Source organism: Quercus lobata, chromosome 11 (assembly GCF_001633185.2).
Source record: "Quercus lobata isolate SW786 chromosome 11, ValleyOak3.0 Primary Assembly, whole genome shotgun sequence".
Classification (NCBI taxonomy): Eukaryota; Viridiplantae; Streptophyta; class Magnoliopsida; order Fagales; family Fagaceae; genus Quercus; species Quercus lobata.
In genome coordinates this window covers 1,116,130-1,127,518 of record NC_044914.1, presented here as the reverse complement: position 1 = coordinate 1,127,518, position 11,389 = coordinate 1,116,130, and the positions used below count along the sequence as shown (strand labels likewise).

The 11,389-nt window shown below is 35.5% G+C and overlaps 1 protein-coding gene across 1 annotated transcript; it reads right to left on the bottom strand.

Annotated features, from left to right (window-relative positions):
• Positions 1 to 5,260: 5,260 nt before the first annotated feature.
• LOC115968676 (protein trichome birefringence-like 16) lies at positions 5,261 to 10,552 on the bottom strand. The gene is made up of 6 exons (XM_031088136.1): positions 10,263 to 10,552; positions 9,702 to 9,859; positions 8,958 to 9,167; positions 8,365 to 8,610; positions 7,615 to 7,810; positions 5,261 to 6,587 (listed from the first exon to the last, which is right to left on the bottom strand). Exons 2-6 carry the CDS (start codon positions 9,853 to 9,855, stop codon positions 5,759 to 5,761), a joined length of 1,635 nt encoding a protein of 544 aa, XP_030943996.1. The 5' UTR covers positions 9,856 to 9,859; positions 10,263 to 10,552; the 3' UTR covers positions 5,261 to 5,758.
• Between the last annotated feature and the right edge of the window lie 837 nt (positions 10,553 to 11,389).

Below are 11,389 nucleotides of genomic sequence, written 5' to 3'. Positions count from 1 at the left end.
AATGACCCAAAATGCAAAAACAGCGGAAAAAAACGCAGAGAGAAAGGAAAAAAAAAAAAAAAAAAAAGAGAAGAAGAAGAAGAAGGAATGGAGATCAGCTCAAGCCGACCCAGGCCGCGTCAGATCCAGGCCGGCGAGACAGGCCGCACGCGACAGATCCAGGCCGGCGACCCAGGCCTCGCGCGACCCAGGTCGCCGCGCAACCGTTTCTGGGTTTTTTTTTTTTTCTTTCTTCTCTGATGAACACATTCTTCTCTGGTTTTTTTTTTTTTTTCTTTCTTCTCTGATGAACGCGTTGTTGTGGTTTTCTTTTCCTGCTACCCTTGTGGTTTTTTTTTATTTTCGTTTTAAATGTAAATCGAGTCTTAGAAACTCGATTTTCATGTAGATACCATGTGGAAAAAGTGTCACATCAGACAGGAATAACCCATAAAAATCGAGCCTTAGAGGCTCGATTTAGGGGTCCAAAATCGAGCCTCTGAGGCTCGAGTTGCTAAAAATACATATAGTTTGTAAACAGACCCTACTAACTATATAGTTTGTTTTTTATGGGTAATTACCCATTTTCGCCTGATGATGGAATTGATTTTGTTTAAAGGAAAAGAATAATAAGGGAGTAGGTGTCGAGTGCAATGGTTGGAATTTGGAATGATGAATCACTGGTTTCTTTTGGGTTTGTGATTTGCTTTGGGACTTATAATTTTGATTGGTTAATGATGTGGGCTTTGTGATAGGATCAAAGTAGTACGGATTATGGAACAACAAAAAGTGATTTTTTTTTTTTTTCAAAAGAAAATAAAGAGATAAGATGTAAGATGTTTTGTTAAAGGGAAAAGTAATCGGATGAGCAATTGGTTTTTTTGACAACTTTTTATATTAAAATGGAGTTTTTGAGAATTTTTAGGGGGAAAAAAAAAAAAAAAAAAAAAAAAAAAAAAAAAAACTTGAATCTATCTAGTGGGAAGTTAGATTGAGAATTTTTTTCCAGTAGTTTTTTGTTTTTGAATTTTGTTGAATTATGATGTTAATCTTATTTCTTTTCTTTTTTTTAGGAATAAAGACTATATAATTAGATCACAGGCATTTTTTGATATTTCCTAAAGTTATAACTAACTTCTTAAATCTTCTTAATATATAAAGATTACCCAATAATATAGTAATAATATAAACAAACAACCCATCTCTCTCTTCTCTCACTGCCTCTCCTACTCTTTCCCTCTCTAGCACTACCCACTGATTCAAACCCAACCATGCAGCAATTGAAGCCGAAAGCAACCATCAAAACTAAAACCAACCCACACTACCACCCAACACCACCGAACCAATTCAAACCCAAAACAATTCAACCCCATGAGCATCACTAAACAGAAATTACCCATAACCACCATCACAAACAACCCACCACCATAGTAATTGGAACTGCCAAAACTCAACAATCGAGAGCAAAACCCAACAACCAACGTCAATCCACCATCTTCGCCATCGCTTTTCATCCTCGAAGCCGTTGCCATCCACCATTGAAAGAGACAGAGAGAGACAGAGAGAGAGAGAGAGAGAGAGAGAGAGAGAGAGTTGAATAAACTAACCGATTTTAAGTATAGAAACAAAGCTACAATAAGTTGTAAAGCATTAGCATTGAGGTAAAACCCTCCAAATTGCTATTTTACATTTTCAAATGCCCAAAACATGCTTTATTCGAGATACTATTGCCAAAAAAATTTAGCAACTATAAATAGTAAGCTTGTATATATACAAACTACTATAGCATGGTTGTAAAACAAATATATTTTATCTTATTTGGTTTGTTTTAGAGGATGAGATAGAAAAGGAGTGGAAGAGAGAGAAAGAGTTGGGGAGGAAGAGAGAGAGATTAAATAAATTAATAGGGTTTAAAAATAAGAATTGGGATGTTTGATGAGTTATAAAATAGGATGGTATAATAGATAAAGTAGTTTTTGAGTATGTAAAATAAGTATTTTTGTAGATACATGGTTGCAAATGCTAAAAGTAAGAAGTTACTATAGCAAAGTTTTAAATTTTTAAGTGTAAGAACCTGGATGTAGGTAGTATTTTAGGATGTAACACTATTAAAGTTCTTTGATAATGAAGCAAATTTTGATCCATGTAATAGTCTTACTCTTACCTAAGAAAATGTAGGTAAATATTGCCCTTACCAATTTTATAATACAAGACTTGATAATTAATTTCATTAATAGCATATTAATAACAAAATAAATTCTAAATTATTTTTTTATCTTTTCCTTTTTTTTTTTTCCCTAACCAGGTCATCAAGAACTTGCCAAGGACCTTGTAGCTGAATTGGCATCTCTCCATTGCTTGGGGGTTTAATGGAGAACGGTTTAACTTTTGGGTTTAACAACATATTATAATTATCTCTAAAAAAAAAAATCATCAAAAACTTTTTGAGAATCTAAAACTACTCTCCCAAAAGTTTCAATATCAAAACCTCATAAATCTCATTAGACCTTAAAAATCATTAGGTTAACTCAAAAGTTTGTAGCAAGAGGTTTAGTGTTGTGAACTGGAAAAAAAAAATATAAATTAATAGTTTAGTCAATTCGAGATGACTAATCTTCTAAACATTAAAAGAAAGAAATAGACTTTTTTTGAGTTTAATGCAGCTTAATTCTCATTAGTACATTTAAGGTACATAAATAGCCAAGACATGATGAGGTAATCTCATCAACAAATCCTATAACATAGGAACTAATCTTATCCAAAAGCATAAGAATTAATTTGAATATAATAAATAAATAGCATGTTCTATCACCAAACTAAATTCAAATAGTTTATCTAACTAAATTGAATCTTATTATAAATTCCCGTTAGCTCAACTGTTAAGGTTGCTGATGGTTGAATAAGAGATCTGGAGAGTTCAATCCCCGCCTACACCAAAATCAATTGGTGTCTTAGTCTGATGATAAAAAGTATCATCAGGAACCAGTGCCGGCTCTATATATAAAGCAACTAATGTGGTCGCTTAAGGGTCCAAGTAGAAAAAAGGCCCCAAAATTTTAATCAATAGGGTTTTAAAGAAATATTATAATAGTATTTGTAGGGACTCAATTTGTAACGACCCCACTATGGTATTGGGTTCGTACATCAAAGGCCCAAACAATATAATTTATAGAGCGTGGGTTTAAAAGGCTAGGCCTTGGTCACCGGACAACAGTTTGGGTGGCGTTGGTCACTGAGCCTCGTCCGAGGAGTGTACGGAGCTGTCATGCTCTTATTATCCTCCTTTTTCTAGGACTCCATGGTTTGGAAGACAGGTTGTCCCCCCCTTCCTGTATTACCTCTTTTTCCTTTTTATACTAGCATTTGCCCTCTCTCTATTGGCCACGTGTAAGCTTAACTTTCGAGGATTGAGACTTGTCCTATCAGCCCATACCTAGAGTGGTTAGGGGTGGTTGTAAAAGCTAAAGAGTATGGTCCTGTCAGGCGCAGAGTCCTTTATTGCAGTATGGACAACCTTTTATTTAGGCCGCTCTTGCACTGTGCTCGCCTTTTCTTTTAGGGGCACTATGAGATGCCGAGCACAGGATGGTCCTCGGCCATATCCTTAGGCCGTTCTGGACTTCCATTGTGCGTCCTTGGCAGTATCTCTTCTCGGCCCAGGCCTTGGGCCTTAATATAAAATGGGTCGGGGTCACAAATTCTCTGACCCCACAGTATTAATTAAGTCCAAGTATTAGCCAATGAATAAAATAATATTTTTTATCAAATGAAAAAAAAAAAAAAAATGTTACGTCCACGACATTTTCACAACACTTTCAAAATAAATCCTAAGAGACAGGTTGTTACAAGGTATTATTAATGATAAAAAATTAATTTCAATGATGAGTTTAAATCAGAACCAATAACAAATTAACACCTAAGATTTGTTATAAAAATATTATAAATATAGCACTTCTAAAAAAATATATATAACATTTTTCATAAGTTGAGTTGACAAACTTTTACTAGTTTTTATTTAAATCCACCACTAACATTACTTTTTTACTTATCACTATCAAATTATCAATCTGTCACATTAATAAGTGTGAAAAGTTTTGTCAAATTTTTTGTCTATAGACTTTCAAAAAAAAATCTATATGGTTCATGTTAATTAGTAGTAATTTTGCATCTAAAATAAAATAGTTGAATTTAAAATTTTAAAAATCATATTTAAATATATAAAAGGCCTCAATTTCAGTTTTTACCTTAAACCCCCTAAATACATTAAGCCGCCCCTATCAGGAACGAACTATATAAGTTAAAACTTTTTTAAAAAAATAAAAATAAGTTCTATTTCTCAAAAAAAAAAAAAAAAAACTAAATTCAAATAATTTATCTGCTGGTCATAACATTTAGACAATCTACTATAGTGCCAAGGGAAATTTGGCGCATCAATTGTGGCACAATTGTGACAAAGACAGACAATACAGTGCTGCATACGTGGACTCCACTTGACGAAATCATTCTGCAATATCCACACGATAGTTTGAACTTGACATGAAATGATGTAATCTTTCAAATAAAGAAAGCATGACGATGATGATTGATGGATATCTTGTGAGGCATGGCCAATAACAATCGAGCAGGCATTTCAGTCAATGAGTCATGGTTTCCCAACAGCTGAGCTGGTGCTATGTGCACCAATCCATTTGAATAATATTATATCCCCAATCCACATTCCCTGTATTGATGACGAAGGTAACTTTGAAGAAGTCCGAAGTCCAAAACTCAAACTCCAAAGACCCATCGAAAGAAAAATCAATTGACCAGCTCATCATCTCCACAAGGATTTATGGAGACTCATAGGGTAGTCACTGTCAAGGCATCTTTTTAGGCATTTTTTGTGTGTTTGTAGCTGTTGTCTGCTCCTCTACAGAGACCGTGGCCCCAATTCTTATCCCTTCATGTAAAAAAGTTTTGTTTTATGTTGAAGTTAGGAATATGAATGGGTTGGCCTTTCTCAAAAAAAAAAAAAAATATGAATGGGTTGGCAGTGGCACTAGGCACAACTGTGAATAGCTCTCTAACCTCAAGTTACAGATTTTCTGTTTAGGTTGCCAGTTGTAAATGCTTCAGAACCCTGTTTGCTAATAGCATCATTTTTCTTAGGTACAAAAATGATAATATATAAAATTGAGTAAAACTTAAATATATTAAGTTCTCCAATTGAAGTCGAACACCAAGTTGTATGGACCAATAAAATTCGAATAAAGTACAATTTTGCATACAGTTTTTGCCATGATTATTGATTTCAAGCCCAATTTTGCATCTGTTCGTTGCTCCACTATGGCCTTTTATTTCTTTTCACACTACTAGTATTTAGCATCAACTAATCTGAGGATAATCCAAAATTCATTTGAAGGAATGGCCTTCTCACATTTCTATAGTGGCGTTTTGCCCACAAACCCAAATTTAGGAAGTGAAGGGCACCATCTAAAGGCAAAAAAACTAACCTACAAACAGAAGGGGCTGCATCTACAAACATGTGGACTGCAGGGACTTATATAGTCCACATGACTAAAAAGAACAAACCTATTAACCATTTGGATGCAATTTTGTCAACAGATTGGTCAGCAAATAAATTCCATTATAGAACTTAGTCTCATCCCGTGTCACTGCATCTTGTGGAATAGCATGTTGTTCAGAATCTTCGGGTGGTGATCTTTACCCAAGCCATGGAAAGGCAGAGCAAAACCTGCTAAAGCCACACTATTCTTCATTTACCACCTATTACAATGGACTAAATTTGTGCAAAAAGGATTTCGTTCCATGTATCAGGAACACCAGGTAGACACCAATGCAGACAATCTTGCACTCCTGATCTGGCACTTTGGCTAAACCGGGACATATGACCCTCATCTCTGAGCTGGGAAAGAGCTGTTATGTCCAAGAGCTTAACCCCGGTTCCCTTCACTGCACCTGCAGCACTTTCATCACTGGACTTATCTTGTAATACTTCTATTCCCACTGACATAGGGGTAGTCTTGTCACAACTCCCACCTGTGTTCCAGTCCCCACCAACAAAATGCCTAGGTGAGATGGTCCTGTAGAAGGCTTTCAACCCTGGATATTTTGGCAGTTGTGAGTTCACCCAATCCACAATGCTATAAACTGTCAAATTCTTGGCCTTCCAAATCATTGCTAAATCCTTGTTGGTATTTGGTACACCCCCAACATACATTACCCATTTGTTGGCTTTAAGCTTTCCTCGATTCCAATGGTGTCCTGTGTTGAGTACTAGAACATCAAATTTGTGAAGAAATTGACGCAAGAATGCTGGCGGCCGATCAAGGTGCATGGCATAATCAGTGGTGGGGTTTGTCTTATCAATGGGTTCCACATCACAGAGGCTTGCTGACCAGTAGTAGAGTATGGTGGTGTTGGTGCTTGGGAACCGATATGCCCAGCCATTTGGACGAGCATTACCATGAGCTTGGATTATTCCATATTCATTTCCAACATCTATGACATCATGTCTCTCCTTACCACCAGTGATCATGCACATTAAAGACTGGTACTGTTGCCGGCCCAATGAATCTCCAACAAAAGCTAGAGTTTTTCCTTGCATCCTGAATGCATTATTACAATCTTCACATCAGCATACATATTTAGGCTATACATAAACAAAGCAAAAAGTAAAGCAACAATTCCTGTAAACTTTGAACCAAAGCAAAAAAGTACATAAACATAAGTGATCCGAATTTCCTGAGAGTGGGAGAAGACAGTGGAGAACAGAATGGGGGGAAGGGGGTGTTTTAGGTTCTGGTATGCCCATCCTAAGAATCTGCAACTTGGGCTGACCAGTGTGCCCTCCAGCACTGAGCTGTGACCCAATAGCCTGACACAATTAAAGCAGTAATTTGATGTGCAGAAGAAAGGTGGAGTATGAGGTGGAGAAAATCACATAGTCATGCCAACCCAGGTAAAGAGAGGAAATGGTGATAATCATGTGTTGGCAGGGTTGGGTAGTTTAAGAACCATAGTTTAAGAACCAGCAGTAGTGATATCACTAAAACTAAATTTCTAGGAAGATTAAGTTACCATATCTCTCAACCAAATGCTACCCACTGCAAGTCATAAGGAAGAGATCTATCTAGGAAAACCCCACACTTAAAAAAAAACAGTCATTTGGGCCAAGCATGGATTGAATCTAAAAGGAAAAGATTATAAAAGATCAGTTTCTCCTAGCATAGCTTAATTTGGCCATTCCAAAACAAAGAACAGAATTTTCCTCCAAATCAGTTTGGAGGAAATTTCTTCCAACCCACTATGCGACGGTTCATAAGACCACCAACGTCTACTCTTAGTCACATGACTATGTGACTTGTTTAAATGAATTAATGACTCGTGATATAATCATGCGATAAATGTGAATGGTCTTACGAACCGCCATATAATGGGTTGGAGATTCCTCCAACCTATTTTGGAGGAAAACTTTGTGCAATGAACAAAGAGCACACCTTGAAAATTAAATGGTTCGTTGAACTATAGCCATTAACCCAATAAAATAGAAATAAGTCTTCTCATCAAAAAAAAAAAAATAGTAATAAGTCTTAACTATTTTAATTCAAATTTAGATAAAAAATTATAACATACTTCCTCAAGAATTTAGACCCTTCAAATTCTTCCATCTGACAATATTTAGGCTGCCACCGAAGCTTCTCATAGGCAAAATCTGTTCGCTGTGTCAACCGGCAGGCCCACATCCCTGACAGCCATTGCTTACAATCAAACCCAGAATATAAAGGTCGATTATTGTCCGGAACCCATTTTCCTTTTGCTAAGTTACAAGCTGGAGTAAGTTAAGAAAAGACACAACCATGAATAAATGTAGAACACAGAGCAAATGAATCAATATCATCAAGGTTTTAAAACAGCAATCTTAAGGTATAAAATCTGAGAATAATACAATCATGTCATACATGTTTTCAAAACCATTATGCCAATTTGTCAAAGAGAACCATGTAAACACCTCAATGTTTATTACATTTCAGTGCACTAATGTAATCTGTGCTGCCCTCACAAGCTGTGGTTGTTAATAACTTGTTATACTATATTCGAATGATAAGGCCAATTCTCAAAAAGAGGCAGCTAACAATAGACTGTAAAAAATGGGGTCATCTATGTCAGAATTTCTAGCTTAAATTAAGGGACATTTCACTAAGCTGTGGTTAACGGAAACTCAAATTAAAGTCTACATGGAGGAGCATGCACACCATTTTCTCCTAGAGACAAACAAACTACTCTTCATAGATATTCTTCACCAAGTCTTCCGTAAGTTTGAAGAGTTTGGGAACTAGAATCCATAAGACACAACCAATTAGTAAAATAAAAACAATACTCTACCTTGATTTTCCTTAAGTATTGTCAAATTCCTATCATCTTTCCCCCCAACTACAGAGCTACTAGATGGGGAACCCGTTCTTGTTACCATATCCAAAATTTGTCCTACTTGTTTCGAATGTTGATCTACCATTTTAAGATGTTTTCCTTCTACTTCTGTTGGACTTGTAGGGCCTTCTACGCCACCCTTTTTTTCTGCTTCCTGGATCTGTTTGTCTTTTGCTTCTTCTGATACATTTGTGCGGATTTCTACATGAGCACAATAAAACACAAAAATTAAGTCCCAAATATCAAGATGTCTATAATGTATGGAAAGGAATATTGACATCAAGAAGAACAATTCTCCAATCGATTTTTCAATATACCAATTAGAACATACGGGATTTGTGAAAATCATTTTGAAATACTACCATTCTAAGCCAGAAAGAACTTGAGCAAAAAGAGATTTTGGTAATTTGATCTAATGACATAAAAAGTTTGAAAAACAAAAGGAGGGACATGTAGGGTATCCAATCAGCAAAGCAATGGTATACGTTAGAACTTGCATCAAACTTTTTTATACTAAAAAAAAAAAAAAAAAGAAATGCAAATCTTACCCCCATTCTGATCAGTGGTGGTTAGTAAATCACTGTTTATCTCTTGCCTTGTAGGAGAGCTTTGCACAGAATTCTCTGGATCTGCTAAATCCAAATTCAGTTCTTCATCATTTTCAGTCAATTTTCCTGGAAATGATGACACATCTTTGCCCACAATAATTTGTGATTCTGAAAATACCACGCCAGCTACAGGTTTGCTCACAATAATATCTGCATAAAACAAACAGTGAACAAAAAAGAAATACTAAAATAGCAAAATTAATAGTCAATAATAGTATTTCATTCAAAGAATAACCATACTGAGAGACTCCTCATTTTCACAATTATCACCCATCCTTTCCAGAAAATTATCCAAAATCCAGATTCAGGTTTCAGTTTTATCATTCTTTAACACAACATAAACCAACAAATCCTCAATTTAAACAGCTAGAAGATTTCTATTCTTTTAGTATCGCCCTCAATCCTGTGAATTCTAGTTAACTCAACTAGTAAAGTCTCATATAGTAAATAAGGGTCATGGGATCAGATCCTATCCACACTAAAAAGAAACCAATCAGAATAGATGCTTTAGGTTCAAATATACCTACTAATTACCACAAAGACAAGCCACCAATTGGATGGATTTAAACCCTGGTTTCTTGTTTGAGACTTTACCAGTTGGGTTAAATAAAACTCATTGTAATAATAACAATTAACAAATGTGTTTATATAGAAAACTGAACATATATAGAAGTGAAGGCTAACCTGGAGTCAACTGCAAATGAGTTTGCGGTGGCATGAAGGCGGTAAGAAGCGGGGTTTTCTCCCATGCCCATATAAGAAAAGTTGCGCACATAAGCACAATGGTTACCATAGCGAGCTCTCTAGCCCTCAATCCATACAAACCTCTTTTCATCATATTCCTATATCCACATTACAAAACAGCAACACAAAGTTCAAAATGCAATGATCTAAAATTAAGAAATTTCACTGCAAGTGGTCATCGTTTAATAGACCCATTTCGGATCGGAAACTATATCTATATAGTTCACCATCATTAAATTGTAATAATAATTATTAGCATGCAAACCAAAGAGAGATCAGACACAAAACAAAAGGTGACGATATAATAATAATATTACTATCATTTTTTTTATCAGAATATTACTATTACTATCATTTAAGTAAAGCAAATTTAGAAACATTGAAATCACCGGTCGGCAAATTATGACTCAGAAAGGACCATAATAATTAAATAAAAAAGGAAATAAAAGAATTGGGTTTCCATAATTGGAATGCAAAAGGCAATAAAGGAAAGAAATTTACCGAAAATTAACGGAAATCAGTACTCCAGGTATGATGTACTTTAACACATTAAGCTCTGAGGAAAATATTTATGAATATAGTTACCAAAAGAAGAAAGTTCTTTGCTGAAATGGGGTGTACAGAGCTTGGAAATGGAGGACTTTTTGAGAGAGAGAGAGAGAGGACCCCGTGAAGGAGAAGAAAGAAGAAGAAGAAGAGAAAAGCGAAAAACACGGAAAAGTCTTTCAAACTGAAGATGGACACGACACGACACGCTTTGGAGAAGCCGTTTAGTGGAAAAAAGCAAGTCACAAATAGAGTTATCTATCACTTTCTCTTTTTCATTCCATTCTTTTCGTGTTTTAATATTTCTTAAATCAAAGTCACACATTAACAAACATGATTAAGATGAAGACCATATGACATGTATGGATGGTGACAAATAATGACACCACCCTGCCCGCCACGGTATTTCCCCATAAACGACTTGTAGCTTTTAGGACAAGCTTTTTTTTTTTTTTTTTTTTTTGGGTCTAAGAGAAAATAAGAGCACAAAAAATTATGATAGCGAATGGCCGGCTTAAGGCGTAGGAGAAAATGCACCATGCATCAAATGCATGGTATACCACCTCCTAAGTATAGGTTAAAGATCCACTTGTACTAAAAAAATATTTTAAGCGTGCTCCAATTGCATAAGTAAAAGGCCTTTAAATTTGTAAAATAATCATGTTTTTTTTAAGAAAAAATATAGTTGGATTTTGCATTTTTTTTCCCGCTTTTAAAAAAATCCCCCAAAATATTGACTCAATCAAAATCAAACTCAATTAAAACTATAAACTATTATTGATGCCCAATTTTGTAAATCCTTATCCAAAAGCCCACGAGGAAGAAAGCTCAATGAAAACAAGGCCCAAAGACCCACCAAGAAAACCGAAGAGCAAGAAAGGTCCAAAGAAAGAAGTGCAAGAGAAAACGATCTACAGCAAAACACAGATCTGCAGTAGATTACAAATCTTTCGTAGAATACGGTTCTTCAGCATAATGGCTTTGACAGATCAAGGCAAATTAAGCCCAAGACCCTTTTGATCCAGTCAACATTATCTGGCCCACAAAGGCCCAAATCCTTTTGTATAAAAGGATAGGAGTGA